The sequence below is a fragment of the Cucumis sativus genome, chromosome 2, assembly GCF_000004075.3.
Source record: "Cucumis sativus cultivar 9930 chromosome 2, Cucumber_9930_V3, whole genome shotgun sequence".
Taxonomy (NCBI): domain Eukaryota; kingdom Viridiplantae; phylum Streptophyta; class Magnoliopsida; order Cucurbitales; family Cucurbitaceae; genus Cucumis; species Cucumis sativus.
In genome coordinates, this window is record NC_026656.2 from 14181412 (window position 1) to 14208410 (window position 26999).

Here is a 26999-nt window from a genome sequence, read left to right on the forward strand (position 1 = left end):
AAACCGATTCAAATAACTTTTGAAATCCTTTCGAACATTATTTTAGAATTTTTTTTCTTTATCAAAATGGTTTAAAAAAAAATCCCTTATCAATTCAAATGAGTCCTCAATCACCATGTCAAAACCGTAAAGTTAGAAAGTTCTACAACCAATTAATTATAAGAAAGAAGAGTCATCTGCTTCAAAAAATAAAGAAAAAAGAAGTCTCTTTTGAACACCAGAGAAGAAACACTGTCAAAACACTTGAGAAATGTGAAATATAAACAAAATTCACATGTGCTTGTGGAAAGGAACGAGTCTTACATGAAAAGTAGCCAATTTATTTGATGAACCAAATGGGAAGTGAATCCACATAACCTATTCCTTCTAACATCTCTATGTAATTGACATGAAATAGATTTCGTTTGTGCTGCAACTAAAAAGATAGAACTTTTCCTGTCAAAACATAATGACTCGTAACTTATGAAGTAACATTGGAAAAGGGACAAATCAACAGAAAGTCCATAACTTTTGTACAAGGTACACAAATTCATGCAAAATAACAACGACAAACAAATATAGGACAATGTCAAAAGCAATAGTGAAATCAAGTTCAACTGGCTGCCGGAAAATTAACAGAATAGATCTCCTGACTTTCGGCAGTGTTGCACTTTCATCTGACCCTGAATTCTTCATAACTCATAGCCTTTAAATCATTTTCAACAACGCGAGTTAATAGCTGCGTTTTAATGACGTGGCATAATCCAAGGAGTGCAGGTAAGGTAAACCTGGGGACAGCAAGAAACACTTGTAAAGATAATCTACAATGCAAAGAGAACAAGCTAATGTTCTTCCCTCTTAAACAAATTCTTTGAAAGTCAGAATCAGTCCCAAAAGAAAAGTCCCATAACTTTTGTCGTTTCTGCACCTCTATATCAATTGTCAAATTGCATAAACTATTTCACCACTGCTTTCTATATCAAGCTCAGACTCGTCGTCCAGATCATCCATGTCGTCGTCGTCATCCATATCAAGGTTATCTGCCATGCACATAAGGCCATGTGAACCAACTGCTGGTATTGTGGCCTCAGCGATTATCTGCATTATTGCGTCGAGGCTCTGCATCGGTTGATCAGGCTCTTCAAATTGATTTCCCATTGTGTTTTCATCCATCAAGTCCGATGGGAGATTCTTCAAAAACCAGGAATGGTTCTTAATCTCGGGAATTGTGATTCTCTGTCATGTAAACAGATACACATGTAAAAGAGTAAATGTGAGTTTTTCGATGAGATTGAATTTCTCCATGTTGAAAATTGAACATAAAACTGTAGAGGTGGCAGGTTCAAACAAAACTTAAACTGCTTGGACTTGAAGTCATAATCCAAATGGGCAAAAAGGGTTATTTAATCATATTTAACTGCAAGTATTTAGGTCTTAGAATTTTCAGAAGTTTAGGACTCGTTTGGACTTTGGAGACTTCTCAAATAGCTATCTGATTTCTGATTATTAAAAAATAAATATAGTGAAAATATGTTTTGTTGACTGTTTCAAATTGTTTTTTTTCTTGTTTCTCTGGAGTCACTCATAAATAACCCGACTTTTAGAGTAAAAGAAAATAAGAATAATAAATACTCTTCATACCGTTGCAGGATCTGCCTCAAAAATCCTTGATATCAGGTGGCGACACTCGAGAGATATTTGAACACAATCTGGAATGGAATACTGGACGCCTAGGATTCTCTGCAATGAAACAGTAGAAGAATCTTGAGGTCATGCATTTTCAACTCAGAGAGAACAAAATAATAATAGGGCCATATCACATACTTGTATTGTCTTTCGGAAATCCTTTGGTTCATCAGGATCCTCAAAAGGATAGGCTCCAACAAGCATTACATAGAGGGTCACTCCACATGACCACACATCTGCAATCTGATGATGAGCATAGAATCAAAAGAAAATTCCTTTCAATGTCTAACTACCATCTAGCAAAGATGTAGTGTGATGCATGAAGTTCAATGAGTAGTTACTTAAGAGTACAACTTTATTTCACTAGTAAGATGGAATCAAAAAATAAGAAAAAGACTGCCTATAGGCTCTGGTACATATACCAGTGTAATTTTAAAGCACAATAAATTTGCACAACCTTTACGTCTATTAAAGAACTTATGTCTTTAAACTAAACAAAATTATAAATTTGAGATTGGATAAAAAATGCATGTAACACACAAATTTGCAGGGAAATCTGAACCGATATGGAGAAGGATGAGAGTTGAGAATAAATTCAGGTTTGAAAAAGAGTTCCATGTTTTTGGTTTTTCCCAAACTTCCATAGAAAAACAAAGATAGAATAGGAGGACAAACAGCAAAAAAACAAACCCAAAGAACAAACAAATAACAAAAAACCTTAAAGAGGGAGTCAAACTAAAGACAGGAGCACTACAATCCAAAAAAATAAGACCTAAAGGATGATAAAAGTTTTGTTACCAAATCCCACAAAATTCCATGTAAATATTTCAATACCACCCCAACAAAGCAGGCACGTGTGATGTCATGCAGGAATATTATGCCGTCTAGTAGGTTCAACGCGTCCCCTTTGGTTTGTAGTTATCATTTTCTTTTTATTTTAAATAACTGGACCCTCTTTTGAAGAGGCTTTTTTATTTTATTTTTTATAGTTTGGCATTTTTTCCCGAGTTCTTTTGTCTTGGAGAGTTAGAAATTGGAAATTTAAGGATTCTTAACAAAGCACTATTAGCCAAATGTCTTTAGCAATTCAACCCCTCTCTTTATCACATGTGTTCTATTTTAAAAAGTTCAGTTCCAACCTTTTGAATGATTGTCACTTGGGGCTAAAGGAACTTGACGAAATTTATGGCATTTCTGAAGAGTTCCCTGCTTTCTCTCATTTAATCCATTGTGTGGTGAGGGAGAGGAAGAATACATCTTGTTGGGAAAATTGGTGGGTGGGTGATAGACCCCTCTACTCGATCTTTTTGTGTCTCTTTTATCTGTCTTCCTTAAAAAATTATGTGGTGTTCAATTTTTTAGTTTGGTAGAGGAGTTCCCTATTTCCATTTCATCTGTAGTTCTTTGTCAGATAGAGAAGTAACAGAGGTTACCTATCTTTTGTCCATGCTTGAGGCCTTTTCTTTTGGACTTGGGAGAGAGGATATTCTTCTGTGAAGCCCCAACTCTTTGGAGAAATTCTCGTGGAAATTCTTCTTTCGTAGTTTGTTAGACCCCTCTCCCTTAGGCGAGTCAATTTTTTCTACTCTTTGTAGGATTAAGATTCCTAGAGAAGTTTAAGTCCTGTACCCAACAAATTTTAATTGGAAGAGCAAACACTATGAATCGGCTTGTGAGGAAGTTGGCTAGCTTTGTTGCATTCTCTGTTGGAACTCGGAAGGTAGAGGAAGACTTGGATCACATTCTTTACTGATGTGCGTTTGCAAAATTTGAGTGGAATTACTTCTCTCAAATGTATGACTTCTCACTAGCTCAACACAAGGATACTTGTGATATGATCGAGGAGTTCCACCTCCATCCCCCTTCCATGCAGATGAGAATGATCACTTTTTATAGCTTGTCAGGGTATGAGATTTATTTTGGGATCTTTGGAGCGAAATAATCAAGTGTTTGAAGGTGGAGCACCACAATGGAGCAATGTGTGGTCCCTCGTTAGATTTCAATTTTCTCCATGGGGTTTGATTTTGAAGATTTCTGTAATTACTAAATAGGCACCGTCTTGTATTGTCAAAGCCCATCCCTTCTAGGGGACTTCGTTTTTGTATACCCTTGTGTTCTTCCTTTTCTTCTTCTCTCAAAAGAAGTGGTTGCTATAAATCTTTTAAGAAAATAAATAAAAGAGAAGCAGCAATTTTGCACTGCCACTAAACTATACTGTGTCCAACTAAAGAAAGTGCTCTAGTTGGTTGAATGAGATTGAGAATAGCATATAGAAAGACATGTCTCACATTGAAGGCAACCAGAACCAGAAGTAATTTAGAAGAATCTTACCTTGCCATCATATTCTTGCCTTAATAGCACTTCTGGAGCAATGTATGCAGGTGTTCCGACTGTTGACTTTGGTTGTGAATGGAGCACAGATGACTGAGAAATATAATGAATATAAGCTATTGTGTCATGATGATGCCACAAAGCAATAATTTGAAAGAATTGATTCAACATATATATCTTTACATAGAAACTTAAGTAGAAAATAAAGTCGATGAATAAGATAAAATCTGACTACCCAACCACAGACCTTCCGCAGCCATGAAGCTTGGGATCTGATAGATAGAACTAAATCTAGATTCAAATCTTGTCTAGCACATGTATATAAAACAAGATTAAAAGAGCACATCAACCTTCAAGAGAAACATAAAAGGTTAGCTGACATCTAGACAAGAAATTTTCTTCAAACCCAAGATACTATAAAAGGGGGCAAAACAGGAAGGCATTCCACACAATTGAACAAATATATCAAAATTGGAAGTTGCAAAGAGAAAATACCGAAGAAGTAAAAATTGAAATATCGGCTAAATTTTGTGTAATTTAAACAAAAACTAATAGTTGCAATGGAAAAAAGAGAAATCAATACCTTTGAGTAGCCAAAGTCACATATCTTCAAACGAGGGGCTGGACTTCCATCCAGTAAGGTGTTCTCCAACTTCAAGTCCCGGTGACACACTTGCTTCACCAATAAAAGCAAGTAGAAGAAATAAAAAAAAACAAATTTTCCACTTCCTTTCAAGGACAGGATTTTACAGAAGAAGAAGATAAGGATTGAAGATGCATATAACAGTTCAAGTACCATTGCATGGCAGTAGCTGACTCCCGATATTAGTTGTTGAAAGAAGAAGCGAGCCTACACCAAGACAATAATAACTTCATGAGAAGAGGGAACAAATAGAAAGAAAAAAAAACAGAAGGTCAAATTCAGGAATCTAGACCTCATCTTCACTAAAGCGTCCTGCATTGCTTATACGCTCAAAGAGCTCTCCTCCAGAAGCATATTCCATTACAATTGCAAGATGGGTAGTGGTCAAGATGACCTACATACATGACAGCAATAACCAAAGGTAGAAATCAGTCAATAATACTTGAGTTAGAAGCAACACGGAATGAAGTAATAAAGTGAGTTGACAGAAAAATCTCCCAAAAAATAACTAAATACTTGAGAGACTACCTCTTTGAACCTGACTATGTTAGGGTGCCTCAATGACCTGTGATTGATGATTTCTCGCTGAACATTTTCATCTATCTACAAGACAGTTTCATATGAATTAGCCTTCGATAAGGAGCTAGTCCACTAACTATTATTATTTCAAAAGAAACAACATTTTTCATTGAAGAAATGGAAAGAGACTAATGCTCAAAAGATACAAACTTCAAAAGGAGTGAAAAGTAAAGAAAATTACAATTTAAATTAATATCATAAAGAGAAAAGCCAACAATGGAAAAAGAAAATCTAATTATTTGAACAGAAAAAAAAAAAACCCAAGTTGAAGGAAAAAATGGAATTGTCTTTAAAGATTTAGTCTATGGGTACATGTTTTCTGGTAGCTTTATCTTATCAAAGTATCCCAAATGGGTTCTGTTTTCTTGTAATTGAATAGTTCTACTATTTACATATAAGAACATGCCAATCCTCAAACAGAACATTACTCAACAACCTACCTCAAAATGAAATACGGGAGCTACGATAACTAAAGAAAGGTGGAAAAGTTAGGAGCATTAAATAAAATTCTCATGCCACTCTCTTTCACACTGTCGATTCATATAAATTTCCAAAAAGAAGAAATGGACAAAAACAAACATAGCTCCTCATCAATCGGCCACAGTTTACAGGGAATTTCATCCTTATACGCATCAATTACTACAGCTAGTTCTCATGTTAAAAAAGAAAATTTCCCAAAATACATAAATAGTAATAGGAAAGAAAAAGAAACCAAAGAAATGTGAAGGAAAATCCCAAAATCCAAATTCCAAATTGAGATATTTCAAATTCCCAAGTAACAGATAAAAAAGAAAAGCACCCAATCACAAGATTTTTGTTTGAGTTAAAAAGAAATAAAAAGAGTCATAAAAGCACCTAAACCCAATGATTAAAAGTAGAACAGAACAGAACAGAACAAACAACTGTAAGTCACACCAGCAACGGAAGCAAAAAAAACACCCAAAGCTAATCAACAACACCAACAAAGAAAAAGCTAAAACCTAAACTTCATTTAATTTTTTTCAAAAAAGTGAAAGATTAAGCTCCAGAAGCTCATGTAAAAAAAAAAAAAAAAAGCTAAGAATCAAAGAGTTAATGAAACAATCCAGTGTTCACCTTATCTCCTCGCTCAATATACTTAACAGCAACGAGCTCTTTAGTATGCTTGTCTCTCATCAACCTGGCAACCCCAAAGTTCCCGGAGCCAATATCTCGAACGAAATCATAGCGGTCACTGTCGTGCATAATCGGCATATCCATGGCCGGCCCCACAGTAATCGTCGCCCGATCCATTCTTCAAAGACTCCGATGTAGTCCCGATCACATAAAGAGAGAAATGGAAAGGGTTGAGTGGATCGGAAATTGGAATAGCTGGAGCTTGTATGGGAAGTCCACCGGTGAGATGAATGAATTCTCCAAAGAAGTGTGAAAGGGGTTGTCAGTGAATTTAGAGATTAAGCAATCGGAGAGAGAGAGAGAGAGAGATGGTCGGCGACGGATTAATATCTATGGACAGTGAACGGAGAAATAGGATTATTTTATTATTATTATTATTATTTTGAAGAGAGGATATTTTAGGCAGTAAATAAGAAGAAAAGAGATGAAGACGAAACTGTGTCGTTTAATGGGAAAAGGGGAGAGAAATACGACGTCGTAAATAGAGGAATTGGATTTGTTTCTTTGGCCGTCTTTGTTTGTCCAATGAAATTGACGTTTCCTTTTCTCTTTCCCTTTTGGTTTTTTTTTTGGGTTTAAATTCCTAAAATATCCTTAATTTGGATAATTCTGGTCCGGTTCACGTGAATCCAAAGTGTCAAACCGTTAAGAGCTCAATTCCACTACGCTACTCCCCACGTTTTCAATTCTTATTCCCCTTTTAGGATAAATCACTTTATCTTCATATATTCATAACACTCCAAACCTCACATCATAATAATAATACAACGTTGTAATAGTATCTCTCGTCCAACACTAATCTTAATTGTTCATCTCATTCGCTTACTCTAACGTTGATTTTTCTTCTTTTATAACTTATTGTTTAGTCTAATTTAATCATAAGTACGACTATGTTATCTAGATTTGCAACATTTTGTTTGCTTAAAATGACACATATTAACACAGGAAAGTCCAGTGAGTTAGATACCAACTTGTTATGGATAAAAGATTTTTCACGCATCTTCATAGTGTGATATGTATGATATAGTTTATTTTTCGGATAATAACTCTTGTATGTTTTATTTTTTGAATCAAACTATAAAATGTTTCATACTTGTGGGGATGGTATTGTCTCTCGCACGTATATGTTCGTAATCTTCATCCTATATAGTTAATTAATGTGAAACTTTGATCACTACACTATCAAAGTTTCTCTCTTTTTAAAGACTTATCAAATCTTTGTTCTACAATCAAATATTATTTTGTCAACATGGCTAAATTGAGATGTGGGGCTCTAGCTATACCAGTTATTGTCAAGGCAATGTGAATGTGAAACTATATTTGTGTTATTGACAACAACTTCTACTGCTCATTCTACTTTTGGTCTATTAATATATGTTTGGTTTGAAAAGAAAATCTTATAATTACACGAGAGAAATTTTAAGACTTTGAATCAACTAAATGTAGAATCTATTCTACATACAACATTAGATAAGTTTCACTTTAGAAAAAGAAATATATAATAATAAAAAGTTAGTGTAAGAGAGAACATGAGATATAATTTACTAAAGTCTCTCTTTATAAAAGAAAAAAATTAAGAAAGAAACCTTTGGGTTGAAAAGAATCAATCTTTATCAAAGAATTGTCTTTTTAAGTATAGATATTGTATGCATTACTTTTTTCTTCAAAATATATATTTTCTATACTTATTTTGAATTAACGAAGAATTTACTACGTAATTTTAAATTATACATTAGAAAATTAAGATTTTGAAATAACTTTGATTGCAGTTAATTAAAAACTACAAAATACCCATAAGACGATTGTTATAATTTTAAATAGTTATTTGGGAGTCCGATTTAATAAAACATCTTACATATAAATCGATAAATTAAAAAACAAATTTCTTTTTTATAGATTATAATAACGATGGTTGAAAATATAATTTTTTAATATAAAGACTAAATTGTTTCTTACTTTTTCACTTAAACAAATTTAAATGTATAGAGATTAAAAAAAAACTATTAAAAGTATTTACAAAAGCAAATATTTTAATATATTTGAATATATATATATATATATATATATATAAATAAGAAGGAGAAGAAAGGAAGAGGATAAACGGTGGGAATGGACGGAGTTTGTGAAGGCGTTATCTACCGTTTGATTTTTACTTACCTAACTTCCAAAATGGGTCCCACGGATAAAGGTTAGGGATACAATGGTAAATTCGTTCAATGCACTTTCCTCCACTCACTCAATGTGAAGAAATCTTCGTAACAAAGAAAAGGCCATGATGGTAAATTCCTTTTTCTCATCCTTGATTGATTTTGACGGCTACGATGGACCTGATTACTTCCAAATGATTAGATGAGATTGTAGCCGTACGATTCCATCCACCCGCTTTCAGTTTCTTATTGGGTCAAAGTCAAAGCTTCTTCTTCTTCTTCCAAGTTTCTTTGTGTTCTTAATCCTAAATTTAGGTTTAGTTAATAAATTTGGTGTTATTGTTTTTGAGTTAAAATATTTTTCTTAGAAAAATGTTTTAGATGTATTGCAGTTTAAAATTTTCTTTATTTTATAGACGAGAGTTCAGTAGTGTAGTTTAAATTTTTCTTATTTTATAGACGAGAGTTCATTACTTCTTTGAATCTTTCAGATGGTGAGACAATTGTACTTTTAATATTTTGTTAAAATTGAGTGGTTTGATTTTGAGTAAGATTTTTTTGTTATAAAATTAATATATTATTTTGAACTAATGTTAAATAATTTTGTTAATGTGTCTTTTATGTATTGTGTATTGTACTTGTTAGTCACTCATATTTCACTTTTATAATAACCTTCTTGTTTTTTAGACTCATTTTTGTTGTAGACGGTACATGCTTGACCTAAGGATTTAGAAAGTGGCTAGAAGTAGAACTTCACTTCTTTATTTGACCCAAAGAGTTCGTGGGTTTACCTAAAAACCATCCATTTTGTATCCGGTCAATGGGCTAAGGCAACTCTTTAGATTACTCGAAAATTTTATTAAAACTCAAACATAAGTCATATGGTATAATAAAAGAAGATGAAACATTTGCAAATTTAACTAAATTTAGTTGTTAGTAAATGAGACTAATTCAAGTTGAAAAATTACAAATTTAACTTTCATACTTGAGTCAAATTTGTATATGAAACATTTCAAAGTTTTTAATTAATAATGAATTATATTTGGGTTGGATTTAACGAGTGTTGAACAAAACTAACACACATGCGACAAATATTGAAGAGAAGTGGATAACCAAGTCGAATTGGTTAATAAACCCTAGTTAGTCATTTGATACGACGATTCGTTAAGTTTAATTACTTAAATACAAACATTACGAGTTAAGTCAAGTCAAGTGATAGGAGGTATAATTAGCTAGTTATTGTATAAAGTTCATATTACCCCTAATAACAAGTCATTTTTTGGGCCTAGCTAGACGACTTGAATAAGATGTTGAGGTACTTGGATGGGATTAAAGTTATCTAGAAAACTCTTCATTTATTTATTTTAGTTTTTGCTTACATCATGTCAATGGTAGAGGGTGATCAAGTCTAAGACTTTGTTAACCTCTTCCATTATATAATATACACTCTTTTGTCTGTCCAAAGCACATGAATCCTTTATTTGATGATGTTCATGGCAATATTTTATGTTAGTGGTTGGCCAAATGTTAGAACTCTTATAATAGAAAATGTTTTTTTACTAGTAAAAGAATACCTAGCGTTTAGATTTCATGACACCCGTTCGATCTTTATTGATTCACTTTGATCTTCGTATTAGAAAGAAAGGATCAAGGATATATTCCTCAATTTGTATGAAAACTTACAAGGAAAATCTAAAAAGTAAAACTCCAAAAGTATATGTCGGAAGTAAACAATATTACATACTATTATAGATTTACAGGATTATCGTTGTCTTTAGCACTTCATGCTTCTAGAATTAACGTTCATTTTAATTTTTGCATTTTTACAATATCTTTATCTTTAGGGTTTGTATATAACTTTCGAAATGTTTGTAATTTTGATCACTCCCTTAACACAACTTTAGTTCTTTTTCGATCATGTATTGGTCCTTATGGTGCAGAGTTTGGTTAAATTTCACGAATCATAGTTTGTAAAATGTTGTTCTTTGAAACACTTTGATTGATTTTCGGTAACATGCTCATCTAAAGTCTAAATCATAACTTAAACTTCCTATATAATATGCTTATTATTTTGAAAGTAATTAAATTAACATTGACAAAAATTTCCTCATCAATCTATAGCGCCCTCTAGATGCTATTCTACTTATGAGAAAAAATATTTGGCTATTCATAGATGGATCCATATATGGTCAAATATATATATATATATAACTTCTTGAAAATCTTGAGAAGTTACCTACTCCATTAAAACGAATTTAATGGAATACGTAATGGAATTGTGTACCTATTAGAAACAAACAAATGAATTAATATCAACCATCATTTACCTATTAGAAACAAACAAATGAATTAATATCAACCATCATTTACATCATTCATGTAAAAAAATGTCATTTAATTTTAAATATATCTCACCAACTTCTATCATTTATGTTTGACTTATGTATAGCCACATCTAATTTAATATAAACCATTGACTTATGTGAGTAAAACGGGTTGAAATCAATGTATAGCTTGCGTTTGGAGTTAAAATTGTCGATTATTACATGAGAGTGAATAACATGTTAACGTCAATGATTTTATTACACAACCAACAAATGGTTGTCACATTCGCTCGCCAAACCTGCTACCTAAAAGTTCTTTAGAAGAAAATGTTTATTGTAAATTATTTAGAAAGTAACCTTGCTACCAAGGATGGCCATGCAAACTTGAACGATATGCATCATGATATATACTTTAACTAGTGAGACTCCAAGTTTAACAAACCTTGATGAAGATTGATTTGCTGATGCTTAATTTTCGCTATATTTTTTGTTATTTAATGTTAATTTTATTTCTTTATGTTTATTTATTAATTTGACTAAGATCAATTTGGGGCCAACTAAACCATTATAGGATCATGTTTCTATTTTTGGCTAGGAAATGCCAAATGATAAATCTCATTATGGGCCAATGTTAATACACAACCATTATTAGTGGAGCATAAACAATCAAATTATTTGTAGAGAAGAAAAAGATATTTTAAATTATAAATTAAATGAAGTTTGGGGTTTTTTTTTCTTCTTTTTGGCTTTTTCTTTGATGTTGAACAAAATGATACACTATTTATATTCTAGAGACTATTTGAAATCAAGATATGAACGTTGAGTAAACATATACTGAGTTGCTTGTTTTTGGATTTCATGTTTGCAATATTAACATTAACATTAACATTTGCGTTCTTAGTCAAATTTTAAAAAATAAAAACTATTTCCCCTCTAAAACTTTGGTTAGGTTTTGAATCCATTCCTAAAATCTACCAATAACCATTTAGACTAATGGATGAAAATGATGTTTATATGGTTAATTTAAAACTTAACCTAAAAACCAAATAATTATGAAATGAAATGAGATCTTTTAATTTAAATAGAATGTTGGAATATCTTAAATTTGTTATATAGTGCTTCAATCAACTATGTATAAGAGTTTGATTATTCGTAATGAACTAAAGTCTAGGAACTGCACCCTCGAAATATAAGTAGAATTCGTATTTTTCAAAACAAGAAATATAATTTAAATTTCTTACAAATTAAATTAACTTCTCCATCTTATGTATAAACAAAATAGATAAAGTTAAGAACTCGATTATTTTAAATGAATGAATCAAATAGAAAAAATTCATCAACTTTAATCACACAAATGGATTTAAGGTTTCAATTACCTTTAAGAACGATGAAATGACGGAATAAAGACAATTTTCTTTTTTTATAAACTTTGATAATCGAAAATCTCTCCTTTGAGAAGGGATAGTTACAATCACATACAATTTTATTCATTTTTAAAACTTAGACAATATCATTCATATTCTTTTATTCCACTACTATTTAAACCACTTTATTTAACTACTTTACTGTCTCGATAAAAAAAATTTCATACTACATTAGTATAATGTAGGATTGAGTTTGACAATATTAGAAATATATTGATAAAGAAGACTTTCGTGTATGAACTCATTGAATATGTAGTCCTTGTTTTCAACATGTCTATCCTCTCACATCAACATCTATTAATGAGATTGAATTCAAAAAACCAATCCAACTAGTATGTATTACAATTATGGGTTGGTGTGGGTTGCCTTGCCGCTTGGGAAGTTTGGCCATAGCTAACAGAAAGGCAGTGACTCGGCAGAATTGAAGATTTTGACTCATTGGTTTTTCAGTGGACGAGTCGAGTACCGACCCTCGACTCACTGGAAGATCAAAAATCACTTTCACTCCTCTTCTTTCCTTCCCTTTTGTGACGTTTTGTCAAACCAGAAAAATAAAAAAAGAGCCATGGGGTATTTGACGTTTTGTGGGATGTGGTGGAAATTTTGCGGAGGACCCACTTGCAGAGGAGGATCAAGAGAAATTTGTTGAACCCATTAGACTCTTCCCTCATCTGGGTTTGATCCTTTTTCTCTTGTTTTCTTCTATTCTCTTTTTTTTTTTCTTTGTTTTTTATGATGAACAAGTGTTTTTGATACAATTTTCAGCTTTTGGTGTTTTATTTTATCACCCCATTTCAGTCTGGAATAGAGTGGAATTCAAGTATCCTTTCTTTTACGCCTTGAATTCTCTTTTGTATTACCCTTTTTTTGCTTTTTCTTAGTTGAATTGTTCTTTTGACTTTGCTTGTTCAGGAAAGTTTCAGCTATTTTCAGAGGGAAAGTTCGGCTTTGGATATGCTAAGGAGAATATCTTTGTGTCATTTATTTCTTTTTTGAGGACTATGCATTGGTGGGGTTCTGAAGTTCTATCTGATCTAAGATTTTTCCGATCCAACAGTCTCTGCAGCTTCTATTGCTTTTTTCAGGTGGAATGGAATTGATTTCTCTTTTACTTGATATTGTTCTTCCTTCAATCCCTGTTGCCTTTCCTTTGAACACTGGTGTTTCGATGACGGTTTTTGGTGGTTTTTCAAACGAAGCCTTTTGGCTTTTGATTATTGAAGCAGAGATGGGTTTATCAAGAAGCTATTGGTTTTTATCTTGTACCATCTTCAAGAAGAATTGGCTTACTTCTTGTACGTCAAGTTTGGAAGTTGTTAATTTCATGATTTTAGAATCTTCCGTTCAATGGGTAGATTTGTTCTCTTTCTGGTCTGGGTTTAGAGTGTAATGTCTCTGGATGTGAAAAGTTCCATTTTTGTGAAGTATCACTGTTTTATTTTCTTTCGTGGCTTTGCGTGCGGAAATTTAAAAATCTGTTTTCTTTCTAATGATTTTTATAGCTACTAGATGTTTCTGTACAGCGTGGATGCCACTGTGCGATGCATTGGAGTTTCTAGGAAATGCCATTGGGTCTATATTAAGCTTCAGTTGGCTGAAGTCTTACTTGTCCTGCAAATGTTGTATTAGCTTTGGTTCATTTGAGAAAATTGGGACGGACATTATTCTTTCTCTGCTCGATGGATTCTGTTGCTACCTTTTTCTTGTTGCTGTATTGCTTGCTGCAAACCTATATGTTTCAACTACGTTGACCTATTGAAAAAGATTTGTGCATCACATATACATTTCAGAATTTAGGGTGGATGATTTCAAGTTCCTGACTGAATAACTTGCTGCAGGAAAAAGTATAGTAGCCGAACAATCCAATACTAAAGTTTCTAGTATGGGTTGGTGGACTAAGCTTTTCAAAGGCCATAAAAGCTCATACAGGGAAAGTTATGGAGATAGAATTTGGGATGAACCTCGAACCTCTGTGGTAGGAATCTGGTTTTAGTACTCATTTTATTTTATTTTGCTGTTTCTGCTGTTTTGTCCTAGGTGGATATACATCCGACCACTTCATAGACAGTAACTACAATTACATTGTTGAACAAGAGGAATGGTTATGGTGCCGGAATATGACGTATACAATACAGACTTAAAATACTTCTCTATACTCAGTGCTGATTTGTATTCGTGTAAAACTTGACCGCAGGAGGAATTGACAGAATATGAACAAGAGGAAATTGATTATGCAATTGCACTTTCGCTTTCGGTAGAAGATCAAAATGGGAAAGCAGTGAAAGGTGAATTTGGCTGAAATTTTGCAATCTGTGATTTGTTGACATATCTTATGAGGAATTTCTAAAGTCTATCGTGTGTTCATCACTTGGTGTGTGTTTGGTAAAGCAGGAAGATAGTTATCACAGAATGAAGCATAAGATATAAGAAATTAACTTATCAATTATCATCACTGTATATATTAATTATTTCAATGATGGTTAGCTCATGTTTGACAATAAGCAATAAGTCATAGAAATTAAGAACTCGTGGCTTTGACTTCTTCAAAACACTTGTGGAAGATGTCTTAGACAATATAATACATACAAAAAACTTCCAGATACTTCAAAAATTGCTCTTGCGATTACACTTTAAGAATAGTAGGTATTGTTGATAAAACTATCATGTCAGCGGGGAGAACTATTTTAGATGTTGAAATGGTGGTCAAATGGTCCTATATTGTTTCTTGTTAAACAAATGAAGAACTCACGGAAAACAAGGGTGGAAAATGCTGAAACAAGAGAATGTGCAATTGTGTTTTTTAATTCTCATGATTGTTAACAACAATAAGACAATGCCAAGTTATATCAAGGTTCTATTCATAGCCTGAGTTTAGTATTTTATGTTTTGTGACTTATCAATTGCAGACGAAGAAGCTCACAGTGATGAAGATGAACACAGTACCAAAGCTGAATCAGAGGATGATGAAGAAAGTACCAAATGCCTGTCGGAGGATGATGATCAAATTTCTAAATCTCATTTGGAGGAAGATGAGCAACTGGACAAAGCTCAAATGGAGGAAGATGAGCGACTTGCTAAAGCTCAAATGGAGGAAGATGAGCGACTTGCTAAAGCTCAAATGGAGGAAGATGAGCGACTTGCTAAAGCTCAAATGGAGGAAGAGGAGCGACTTGCTAAAGCTCAATTGGAGGAAGATGAGCGGATTGCTAGCACCCTAGTGGAGGATCATGAGAAGGTCTCCACATTTCAAGCTGAAGAAGATGAGCAGTTAGCTAGAGCTCTCCAAGAAAGTCTAAACATAGAGCCACCACCTCCTAGATTTGATAGTGGAAATATTTTCAATCCTTACCCTTTCTTCTATCCACCAGGATACAGGTACGTATGGTCAACATGCATATTTTTTGGCCTCATCAAAGGGGTTGTGGCGAAAAACTAGCCTATCCACAACCTTGGTCTAGTCAATGATAAGTTTAGTTACAAGTTGCAAATACCAATGAATAGGCTTAAGATTAAAAAAATCTATGAATTGGTTCAAAATTTCAAATCAAGCGGATGAATCAAAACTTCAATCTAACAAGTCAAACTTCTGAACCTATCATTTGTAGATTGGGCCAGATCACTTTAGGCTCAAACAGTAGTCTAGGCATGTGTAGTCTGGTTTAATATGGGCTTGTATTTCTCCCACTTACAGTATTATGACGTGATTTGCATTTTTTTAAAATTTCTTTTCACAGACGTATGGCATGATTAAAACAATAGTGGGCAATTAGGATTCATATGCTATCTTACTCTTGTTTGTTAGCCACTGAGAATCATAGATAACCCCTAAGGTCCTTTTAAATATCATTTGGTTTTTTGTTTTCAGTTTTAAAAACTAAGCTTATAAACTTGGCTATGAATTCAAATATCTTTTCTAAGGAAAGTGAGAATCAATGTTAGGAAATAAGGAGAAACACAACGGAAAACAGAATTATTGTCGAAAGGGGCCGAATAAAGTATACTCAACTTTTGTAGGAAACTTATTAGCATGAATACTGAAAATCTTGTGAGGCTTCAAGCCTTGGTCTTGGCTAGACAATTAGTAACTTTTCCAACTTGCGTTGCTATTGCATGTTTATGTGGGTTTAACATGTGTCACGTGATCTATTGGGTTTCTGTATAATTGAATTTGATGGTTCTAGAAGAATAGTTATTGGACAATATGAAAAACTTACCAGAGACCAAATGAAATCTAAGTAAGTTAATTTTTCATTTGGTTTGGTCCCAAAAACTAAACTCATATTTCATGTAGGGTCTGTGCTGGTTGCCAAACTGAGATTGGTCACGGGCGGTTTCTAAGTTGCATGGGAGCTGTTTGGCATCCAGAATGTTTTCGCTGCAATACTTGCAATGAACCCATAACAGATTATGAGGTGGATATATAATTGAAGTTTACTGCATAGACCTTTTATAGGACTTGGCCAACAATTTTATTTATCAACATATGTCAAGAGAAGTTTTGGGAGTTTTCCATCTCTCCCAAATTCTCCTTAGGAGAACCACAACAAATTTACAGCAAAAAATCCCCTTAGAACAAACGCTCCCCTTTTTTAAAGCAGCCTCCTCTCTCCCCACACACATTCTAGCTAACAAGATCTATATAAACATATATGGGCCAACAACATGCACAGAAAACCCATTACACCCCATTACAATCCTTTTTTCTTCTTCATATGCCTACGGCTGTAAACCTTAGTGATTTGGGGCCTATCAATTTTGTAAAGGATCTTCAAATCATTTGCACTGTTGATTTGCAATTGGAACCTAAACTGTGTTTGAAATATACTGAGACATTGATTTACTATCAGAAAAATCACTCTCTTTAGTACTAGATACTGTTTCCACCTTTTGAATGTATGTGAGTGTTGGTGCTTGTTATAATGAATTAACTTTTTGACAGTTCTCTATGTCTGATAACCGACCTTATCACAAATCCTGCTATAAGGAGCAACATCACCCTAGATGTGACGTTTGTCGAAACTTTGTAAGCTTCCCTTCATTTGTTTAGTCAATTTATCTCTCTAAAGAAGATGCTATTTGTTTGTATCTCTAGTTTGATTGATGTTTCTCTTACCAATAATTAGGCAAAAGAGGTATATTCAATATATTATTATTATGTGTTTGGTAAAATATATTATTATGTGCTCGGTACATTTATGACTTGCGTGACATCAATATCAAAGGAAAAATAAACCTCTGTTGGTTTTATGTTCTCCGTAGATCTGAGAAAATTTCATTAGAATGTATATGAATACTGTGATAACTGATGATATATAATATTAGTTTAAATTTCTTTATACTTTTAGTAGTTCACCTTGATAAATTGCATATTGCTTCAAGTTAATGTTTCAAGGATTATTCTGAAACTTTTCATATTGGAAAGACATTCAACTAAATTCTAAATTCTTCAAACAGTGGAAATAACTGAAGTAGATCATTTTTCTTTTAAATCTCAAATCACGACTTGTTGTAATGTTCAATATAATGAGTTCACTTGATCCAGTGTGAAGAAATTTTAAGCAACTTAAGCATGTCAAATATGCTGTCCCAAAGGACATCTGTGGAATCGAGTTGGATTGGAATACCCCAGATCTCTTTCATTACCCACTGCCTTCACTAGTTAGGTCCTCAAATCCAGCTTGAGATGCTTAATAATATAAAGTGTGTATTGTTTTGAAAATGATATATTATGACTGGTTTAAGTGTTTCTGAAAATGACAGATGAAGCATTTTGTCGCATCTTTCATATTTGTCGATTATGAATCTCTATAACCCTAAAATGCGGTGTTTCTGATCTTCTCCTTAATTTGCTTCTGCACAGATTCCTACTAATTCTTCTGGTCTTATAGAGTTTAGAAAGCATCCTTTCTGGTCACAACAATATTGTCCTTCACATGAAAAAGATGGAACTCCGAGATGTTGTAGCTGTGAAAGAATGGAGGTATTTTTCGCCATCATGTTTATTCCTTCCTTCTTTACTTTTGACATATGTACATATTAGGAAGAAACAACTTCTTCAGAAAATGGCTCTTGTCATCTTTGTTTTAACTCGATGTGAAACAACTGTTTGATCATTGCTTTCTGCACATCAGTTGGTTGTAGTTCAACTTTGAACCAACTTTCTATTGATGCAGCCAAGAGACACTAGTTATCTTTTACTTGATGATGGTCGGAAGCTCTGTTTAGAGTGTTTGGACTCAGCAATCATGGATACTCATGAATGTCAACCTCTATACCTTGAAATTCAAGAATTTTATGAGGGTCTGAATATGAAAGTGGAACAACAAGTTCCCATGTTGTTGGTTGAGAGGCAAGCGCTAAATGAGGCCATGGAAGGAGAAAAGAATGTAAGGGCTAATGGACCTTGTTTGTATATATAGAGCAATGCACATCATCAAACTCATCATTTTCAAGAACTCATTTGATTTTCTTTGCCGTCAATAACAGGGTCATCATCACTTGCCGGAAACTAGAGGACTCTGCTTATCAGAAGAGCAAACTGTTGCAACTGTATGACATTTTCCCTCTCTTTGATATTTCTTTAGTTCCAATTACACTAATTCAATTCCACCGATGTGGTACATTATTATATTCAACAAAATCTACAGATCTCAAAGAGGCCGAGGATTGGGGCAGGCTACCGTATAATAGACATGTTTACGGAGCCTTATAGATTAGTCCGCCGATGTGAAGTTACTGCTATTCTTGTTTTATATGGCCTCCCGAGGTATAATTTCCTTGACAAAGTATCAAAGTACACATTTTGACGTGTATTGCTATTTGTTCTTCCAAAGGATGGTGAAGTAACTTCTTCATTTCAGGTTATTGACAGGATCTATCTTGGCTCATGAGATGATGCACGCATGGCTCAGGCTTAAAGGTCATTTCTTTGCTTTGTACTCTTTAAATTTTGTATTGATTTCACGAATAAGGTTTTGACACGTTACCACGTTAAACAGGCTATCCCAATTTGAAGCCTGAGGTTGAAGAAGGCATATGCCAAGTATTGGCTCACATGTGGTTAGATTCTGAGATGTATTCCATCACAGGAAGTGGTGTTGCCTCCACATCTTCGTCTTCGGCCTCGTCTTCTTCATCATCACCTTCATCATCCTCCTCTTCCTCAACGTCTTCAAAGAAAGGTAGACGATCTGACTTCGAGAAGAAACTTGGGGACTTTTTCAAACACCAGATTGAGTCCGATACATCATCAGCATATGGAGATGGATTCCGGGAAGGGAACGATGCTGTTTCCAAATACGGCTTAAAGAGGACCCTTGATCACATTCGGCTGACTGGAACCTTTCCATAGAGTAAGAGTAACATTCAATTAAGCTTTTTACCTTTGATATATAATCCCAGTTTATACAAAAACACATTATATAGTACATAATGAAAAAGCAAAAAAAAAAAAAAAAAAAAAAAAAGAATCAAAATAAGCATTGAAAAATTATGTGCAACTATTGTGAAGTTCTCTTAAAAAATGTGTAGCATAAATGTAAGTATGTTACTTGTATTGGCATTTACAAACAAGTGTAAGGATGAATACAAAGTTTTGGTATTATTGGGTTGTCGAATTCATTTTAATTTGAATGGATGGCCATGGGATGTTTCTTGTCTCCATCTTTGTTTACTCTACTATTGATTGACCACACCGGTTATTCGATTACAATACACTTATTTTAAATATAGTAAAATAAACTAAAATATTTATAAAATGTAGCAAAATATCACTGTTTATCTATGATACATTGTAATGGACTTAAAATAGGCTACTAATACATATCTAATGATATTTTGTTATATATGTAAATAATTTTTTTAGATTTTTGTCCTTTAAAATAAATTTCTATTTTTTATTTTAATAATAGATTAAATAATTTACATTTGATATTAATGAATTAGAAACCCATCACATGTGTGATTCTCTACCAAAAAGTTAATTTTAACATTTTAATATCAACCTTACAAATTTTCATTTGGCAGTTGGGTTGATGATATTTGAGAATTAAGCTCATGAACACTATGTTTTGTGTTATCAATATATTGAAATTTTAGGATAGAAAAAAAAGAAGTTTTTGTTTGACTAAAGCATAGGAAAAAGTATTTTTAAATCAAATTTAGTTACTTTTTTTTCATATTGCAAATATGACAAATATCACAAGGAATTAGATATATCAGAAATGATCATCAAAGTGCTATGAGAGGACTATCTGTTTTTAAATTTGCTACTTTTGCAATTTAAAAAATATAGTGACATAAGTCCTATTATCATCATTTATTTGCTATTTTTACAAACATATCTTTTTTGAAAATAGACATTTTAAATACTCCAAAATTTTAGTTTTTATCAATGTCACTAATTGATCCTAATAGACATTCTATAAACTTGACGAGTGTCACGACTAAGCTATATACACAACTTGTCATATTCTACATCATTTTTCTACCTATGTAGGCGTTAATATTCACCTTTTTTTTGAGTTAATATTAGTTTTTGACCCCTTAACCAACGTAGGATGGTTATCATTTTTAATTTCAACAATTTGTGGCTAATTAATAACAATAATTATGAGTAGGTGAGATTATTTGAGTGAGCATTGACTTTGCTGATCTTTTTTGATTTAGTGGTTGGGTTTTGTTTAGTTTTATAGTTTTAGGTGTTTGAGTCTCTTCACTTTGAATTTTTCTTATTCTTTGTTATTTTCAAGTATACAAAAACTTAATTAATTTATTTTACAAACTCTAGGCATTACAAATTAATTATAGCATAATTTTGCACTAGAGAATTTTCTCAACAACAAATATTTTAACAAATCTGACTAAATCTAATAGAAAAAGGAAATGGTTGATTAACATGTCACTCACTTGAAGTGAGTCAAAATGAAGAAACAATCATAATCATAAAATATATGAAAAGCTTTGTCTTTTACCATTTAGCCATATTTTCATTGGCTCATTAAGGGATAGAATTTTGTTATGAAATTCTTTCTCCTAAAGCTTAAAGTTCTCTGTTGGCTTTTTCTTACACTGACTTGTCATTTGTACAAAATTTATTTACACTAAGCCGTCCATTGAACCTTTGTTTTTGTATTATATTTGAAATTTCTAATCCATTTGATGCAAACAAGAGCTTCATTTTGATGTACTCTTTTGTTCTTCTTATCAGACTTTTCCAAGTGGCAAACTCTTAAAACTAATGCCCTTTCACATACCCCAAATGAGAGACTTTTCTTTTTATTGTCTCTCATTTCAAAGACTTGCCTTTCTTAGCTCTCATTCCAATCCATTTTTCTTTCCAAGCTCTTTTGGCAATAATGCCTCTCTACTTCATGCCCGCCAGAGCTTTTGTTGTTGTTCTTTTCTTCTTCTCTTTGTGTTACTTGAATTCGTCGGTTGTTGGCTCCACTTGTGATTTGAAATCTGTTTGTAAAACTTATGTGACTTTCTTTGCAAAGTCTCCTGACTTTTTGGATTTGGAGAGTGTATCTGATTTGTTTGGAGTTCGTCCATCGTTGATTGCTGATGCTAGTAACTTGAATGCCGAGGACGGTCGTCGAGATCTGTTCCCGGGGGAGCTCTTGTTGATTCCTGTTAATTGTACCTGCAATGGAAATCAGTACTTTGCCAACGTTACTTACCAAATTAAGGAGGGTGATGTGTACTATACTTTAGCAATGACTTCATTTCAGAATCTTACTGAATGGCATGTAGTGAATGCTTCAAATCCCAATTTGGATCCAAACTTACTGCATAAAGGAGATGAAGTAACTTTCCCTCTCTACTGCAAGTGTCCATCAAAAACTGACATTGAAAAGCATACCAATTACTTCATTACATACATATGGCAGCCGACTGATAACATTTCTGTTGTTAGTAATGAGTTTAATGTCTCGAGCGATTCTGTATTAGCTGAAAATAACTACACAAATATGAAAGATGCAGCCAACCTTCCAGTGTTTATTCCCTTGTCACGATTGCCTCTTTTCTCTCATGTGAATCCGAATGAGACAAAGACGAATGGTAAACACAGGAGGATTATTGTCGTTTTAATAAGCGTTGGAAGTTCGATTTTTCTTGTTATTTTAATAGTTGGATTGGTGTGTGCTTGTTTTGTTCGTAAGAACAAGAAGTCAGTGAAATGGAACAAGGTTTCTGTGGAAATTGGCAATAGTCCTATAAGGAACAAAGGCTTTGGGGCTAAGATTGAGTTGAAAGATGATAGATTGCTTCCTAAGGTTTCAGACTATCTAAGCAAGCCAATCATGTATGACATCAATGTGATCATGGAAGCAACCAAGAACCTAAATCGGTGCAATCGAGTTGGAGGTTCGGTGTATCGAGCCACAATCGACAAGCAAGTTGTCGCGATAAAGAAAAGCAAGGAAGATATAACAGAGGAGCTGAACATTTTGCAGAAAGTAAACCATGTGAATCTAGTAAAAGTAATCGGTTTCTCGACCGATGTCAACCGGAGTTGCTTCCTAGTTTACGAATACGCCGAAAATGGTTCACTTGATAAATGGTTGTCCTCCTCTTCGTTGCCCATCCTTACATGGGATCAAAGGATTTCCATAGCATTAGATGTGGCCAATGGTTTACAATACATGCACGAACACATTCAACCGAGCATTGTTCATCGAGATATCCGAACGAGTAACATACTTCTCGACTCGAGGATGAAGGCAAAGATAACAAATCTCTCCATGGCAAAGCCTGCATTGAACACTATATCACACAAGATAGATATTTTTGCTTTTGGAGTTGTTCTGTTAGAACTACTTTCAGGGAGAAACGCAACCGAAATGAAAGGCAGCGGCGAGGTTGTGATGTTATGGAAGGTCATAAGAGAGGTGATGGATGGTGAGGAGAAGAAGGAAGGAGGGCTAAGAACATGGATGGATCCAAAACTTGAAAACTTCTATCCTATTGATGGAGCTTTGAGCTTGGCAGATTTAGCCATGCAATGTACTCATGACTTGCCAATGGTAAGACCAAGCATGGCTGAGATTGTGTTTAATCTCTCTGTTCTCACTCAATCATCTTCTTTGATATCATTAGAGACATCTTGGGTTTTGGGTTTGGAATCAATAGAAATTAGTGAAAAGGTTGATACGGTTTTGGCTCGATGATCTTTTGTTCAAGAAAGTTGATCAAAGACAATCATGTAAAACAAGTATAGATCTTCTCTACTGAAAAAAAGTTTATTTTACTTGGTGCCACTAAATTAAACCCTTTGTAATGATCACTCAATCATCATCTTTAATATCATAGGTTATAGAATCTAAAAAAATTGTATAACAAAAAAGAAGATCAAATAATGTGTTTATTTGTATTTAAAGGTGTCTTTTCAAAAATAAACATGGTTTTGCTATTAATACTATTTTACCCTTAGTACTTAAAATGATGAAATTAAAGTCATTGAGATCATGATTACTTCGTAATATCGTAATAAATCAATGGTAATAAGAAAAGTGGATCCTATTTGATTAGTTGTTTATATGAGTTTTACTTAAAATGATGAAATTAAAGTCATTGTGATCATGATTACTTCATAATATCGTAATAAATCAATGGTAAAAAGAAAAGTGGATCCTATTTGATTAGTTGTTTGTTTTGTAATCGTAACCTACCTTATTGCATTTCATCTACTATCTTTATCGTTATAGATATGGTTAACGTAAACGTTGGCCTGTGTAAATGAAATGTGGCAGTATCATTCATTATCGTCATGCTCTTCTCTCTCAAATGTTCTACCGTTTGTTCCCGCCTCTACCGCTCATTCTTTCGTTTTCACTCCGTACCCACTCATCCTTCTGCTAACAACAGCACTTCTCCTCTTGATTTCAAGTCGTCTGTTCATCAATCTCTTGACTTTTCATTAGAAAAATGCTCCTCCATGAGAGAACTCAAGGTTCTTCATGCCCGAATTATCCTCCAAGGATTGGTTTCTCAAAATATCACTCTCGGAAAATTGATCTCTTTCTGCTCTGTTTCTCAAGTTGGGGATCTTCACTATGCCCACCTTGTTTTTGATCACCTTCCCCAACCCAATAAGTTTATGTTCAATTGCTTGATAAGGGGGTACTCCACTTCTCCACATCCAATCAATGCTATTTTTCTCTACGTTCAAATGATGCGATCTGGGTTTTTACCCAATCGATTTACTCTCCCTTTTGTACTCAAGTCTTGTGCTTCTCAGCTCGCGTATTGGGAAGCTTTTGTTGTTCATTGCCAAGCTATTCGATTGGGGATGTTGTCTCATGTATATGTGCATAATGCTCTGATTAATGCTTATGCTGTTTTTGGTTTTGTTCAATGTGCGTACCAAGTGTTTGATGAAATGTCTAATAGAACTCTGGTGTCCTGGAATTCGATGATTGGTGGGTACTTTAGGAATGGGCTTTGTAAGGGAGCGTTTTTGTTGTTTCGAGAGATGAGAGAGACGGGATTTCAGCCGGATAAGTTCACATTGGTTCATTTACTTTCCATTTGTTCAAAAAGTTGTAGATTAGACATAGGTAAAAGTGTGCATCATTATGTAGAGATTACTGGGATTGAGTTTGATCTAATTTTAAGAAACGCTCTGTTGGATATGTATGCCAAATGTGGGGATTTGCTTTTCGCTCAGACAATCTTCCATAGAATGTTCACAAAACTGTTTTTTCTTTTACTTCCATGATTAGTGCATATTCAAAGCATGGACTTATTCGCCATGCTCGTGAGATATTTGATCAAATTCCTGAGAAGAACGTGATATCTTGGAACTCAATGATCTTGTGTTATGTTCAAGACGGCCAATGCAAGGAGGCATTGCTTCTTTTTCAACAAATGTGTGAGACCACCATCATTCCTGATGAGACCACTCTAGTTAGTGTTCTTTCAGCCTGCAGTCAAATTGGTGATTTAGCCATGGGAGAAAAAACACATGGTTGCATATGCAGACACAGTATCGTGATTACCGTCACTCTCTTGAACTCCCTTGTTGACATGTACGTGAAATGTGGTGCCCTTGAAACCGTCTTGGATTTCTTCTTTGAGTTTAAAGATAAAAATTTAGTTTCCTGGAATATCGTTATCCAGGCTCTTGCATTACATGGCCATGGATTGGATGCACTGAAACTATTCAATATGATGCATACAACAGGAATTTGGCCTGACAAATTCACATTCATGGGACTGCTATCTGCTTGTAACCACTTGTCAACATGGGATGATATTTATTTGAGAGAATGAGTTCGACTTACGGTATTTTACCTGAAATCGAGCATTATGCATGCATGGTGGATTTGCTAGGAAGAGGAGGGATGTTGCAGGAAGCAATAAAACTCATTGGAGGAATGCCAATGAAGCCCGATGTCGTTGTGTGGGGTGCTTTGCTTAGTGCTTGTAGGGCTTATGGAAATGTAGACATTGCGAATATAATCTTGAAGCAGGTACTAGAGTTGGAGACAGATAGTAGTTCCGGGCTCTATGTTCTTCTATCGAACATATATTTTGAAGCAGAGAGATGGAAGAAAGCAAAAAATGTAAGAAAGCTGATGAGTGGCCATGGGTTCATCAAGTGTAACGCTGTTAGCTTTGTTGAGATTGATGAGTGTATTTTATAGAGTTCATGGTTGATGACAAGAGACATGAAACAAACGGTATATATCCCTTTTTGGATCAGTTAACAGATCATTTGAAGTCTGTTGGGTATTTGTCCAATAACTCAGTTTCCTTTTCGGATTTAGGAGGCCAACTTTCCATTGATGTTTTATTATATATGCTCATTGTGTATGAAGAGGGAGAAGTCTAACAAGTCACCTTGCATTTTTGCCATATCTGTCGGGTCTTCTGAGCTCAATCATGCTCCGTCCAACCCTAGATTGTTATAAATGTAGAAATACTGTGATTAAAATGTTGATTGTTTGATAAAAGTTATCAATTCACCGTTTGACCCATGATCAAATGTTAGTTTTACCACTCTACCCAATAACTCTCTCGTCCTCCTTATTTTTTCAGGCTCCAACCATCGACTATTGTCGACAATTATCGCTACCACACTTTGGCAACATACTACGGCGGCCACTTTTGTGCAACCAAACTTTGATGATGAATTTTGAGCTTTGACAACTACTAATACGACTTCACAACCACCTTTGCACAAGCAACTTTGGCAACATACTTTGACTATCACCTTAACATGGCCAACTTTGAGTTCCAACAATCGCCTTCGACTAAACCCTAACAACAAATCAACTCCTACTCCTACGAGCACCTTTGCACAAGCAACAACTTTGATTTACAAAGACAAGCAATTACAAATACAACAAAATAGCTAGACGTCGTTGAGTCCAATCTTTATAATCAACGACTACCATTGTGTAAGACATACTTACATTTATAATTTATTAGTGCTAACAATATATATTAAAATGTTGATTAGATTTTACTATAATCTATCTACTTAAGTTTTTGAGTGAATTGATATGATTAACGTACAATTTTATCGTAAGAAGTCGTCGTTCAAAACATACAATGATTAGATGCCAAAGAAATAGATGAGGTGGATGGCACTCTTTTGGCTGCCCATGATCAAAGAGCAAAACATTCCAAGGTTCAATAATAGAAATTAAGTTGTCCTCTTTGGCTCATCACATTCTCAACCATGATATGACACCAATTATTTTCTTTTTTTTTCTTTGGTTTT

The 26999-nt window shown here is 33.9% G+C and overlaps 4 protein-coding genes across 9 annotated transcripts; 3 read left to right on the forward strand and 1 right to left on the reverse strand.

Moving 5' to 3' along the window:
* Positions 1–299: 299 nt before the first annotated feature.
* On the reverse strand, positions 300–6765 carry LOC101206398 (serine/threonine-protein kinase SRK2I). 4 transcript variants are annotated; one of them, XM_031881112.1, is made up of 9 exons: positions 6314–6765; positions 5168–5242; positions 4932–5033; positions 4580–4846; positions 3997–4089; positions 1804–1908; positions 1621–1719; positions 908–1215; positions 300–767 (listed from the first exon to the last, which is right to left on the reverse strand). In XM_031881112.1, exons 1-8 carry the CDS (start codon positions 6488–6490, stop codon positions 922–924), a joined length of 1212 nt encoding a protein of 403 aa, XP_031736972.1. In that variant the 5' UTR covers positions 6491–6765; the 3' UTR covers positions 300–767; positions 908–921. The 4 variants fall into 4 exon arrangements, with proteins under 4 accessions (XP_031736972.1, XP_031736971.1, XP_004148038.1 ...); XM_031881111.1 differs by having other exon boundaries at positions 890–1215; XM_004147990.3 differs by having other exon boundaries at positions 300–1215; positions 4580–4672; positions 4793–4846; positions 6314–6759.
* A 5831-nt stretch (positions 6766–12596) lies between these two features.
* LOC101206633 (protein DA1-related 1) lies at positions 12597–19928 on the forward strand. Of its 3 annotated transcripts, XM_031881036.1 has the most exons (14): positions 12603–12943; positions 13034–13088; positions 13181–13353; positions 14107–14243; positions 14463–14553; positions 15175–15643; positions 16560–16680; positions 17208–17291; positions 18129–18248; positions 18442–18654; positions 18755–18817; positions 18916–19034; positions 19129–19187; positions 19267–19928. In XM_031881036.1, the coding sequence occupies exons 4-14, from the start codon at positions 14151–14153 to the stop codon at positions 19617–19619; spliced, it is 1785 nt and encodes a 594-aa protein (XP_031736896.1). In that variant the 5' UTR covers positions 12603–12943; positions 13034–13088; positions 13181–13353; positions 14107–14150; the 3' UTR covers positions 19620–19928. The 3 variants fall into 3 exon arrangements, with proteins under 3 accessions (XP_011649353.2, XP_031736896.1, XP_004148039.3); XM_011651051.2 differs by lacking the exon at positions 13034–13088 and having other exon boundaries at positions 12597–12943; XM_004147991.3 differs by having other exon boundaries at positions 12933–13088.
* A 1383-nt stretch (positions 19929–21311) lies between these two features.
* LOC101211774 (serine/threonine receptor-like kinase NFP) lies at positions 21312–23563 on the forward strand. Its single transcript, XM_004148011.3, has one exon. It carries the CDS (start codon positions 21625–21627, stop codon positions 23437–23439), a length of 1815 nt encoding a protein of 604 aa, XP_004148059.1. The 5' UTR covers positions 21312–21624; the 3' UTR covers positions 23440–23563.
* Positions 23564–24206: 643 nt separating this feature from the next.
* LOC101212012 (pentatricopeptide repeat-containing protein At1g08070, chloroplastic) lies at positions 24207–25543 on the forward strand. Its single transcript, XM_004148012.2, has 2 exons — positions 24207–24904; positions 24994–25543. The coding sequence occupies exons 1-2, from the start codon at positions 24207–24209 to the stop codon at positions 25541–25543; spliced, it is 1248 nt and encodes a 415-aa protein (XP_004148060.2).
* The last annotated feature ends 1456 nt before the right edge of the window (positions 25544–26999 follow it).

Excerpts from the sequence above, each read along its gene's own strand:
- LOC101211774 (XM_004148011.3), top strand. The coding sequence starts at position 21,625 with ATGCCTCTCTACTTCATGCCCGCCAGAGCTTTTGTTGTTGTTCTTTTC.
- LOC101206633 (XM_011651051.2), top strand. The coding sequence starts at position 14,151 with ATGGGTTGGTGGACTAAGCTTTTCAAAGGCCATAAAAGCTCATACAGG. Across the intron at positions 14,554-15,174 it reads AAATGGGAAAGCAGTGAAAG|ACGAAGAAGCTCACAGTGAT; the intron begins GTGAATTTGGCT and ends TATCAATTGCAG. Across the intron at positions 16,681-17,207 it reads AACCCATAACAGATTATGAG|TTCTCTATGTCTGATAACCG; the intron begins GTGGATATATAA and ends ACTTTTTGACAG.
- LOC101212012 (XM_004148012.2), top strand. The coding sequence starts at position 24,207 with ATGAGAGAACTCAAGGTTCTTCATGCCCGAATTATCCTCCAAGGATTG. Across the intron at positions 24,905-24,993 it reads AGAAACGCTCTGTTGGATAT|TGCATATTCAAAGCATGGAC; the intron begins GTATGCCAAATG and ends TTCCATGATTAG.
- LOC101206398 (XM_031881112.1), bottom strand. The coding sequence starts at position 6,490 with ATGGATCGGGCGACGATTACTGTGGGGCCGGCCATGGATATGCCGATT. Across the intron at positions 4,847-4,931 it reads GACGCTTTAGTGAAGATGAG|GCTCGCTTCTTCTTTCAACA; the intron begins GTCTAGATTCCT and ends GTCTTGGTGTAG. Across the intron at positions 4,090-4,579 it reads GTGACTTTGGCTACTCAAAG|TCATCTGTGCTCCATTCACA; the intron begins GTATTGATTTCT and ends TATATTTCTCAG.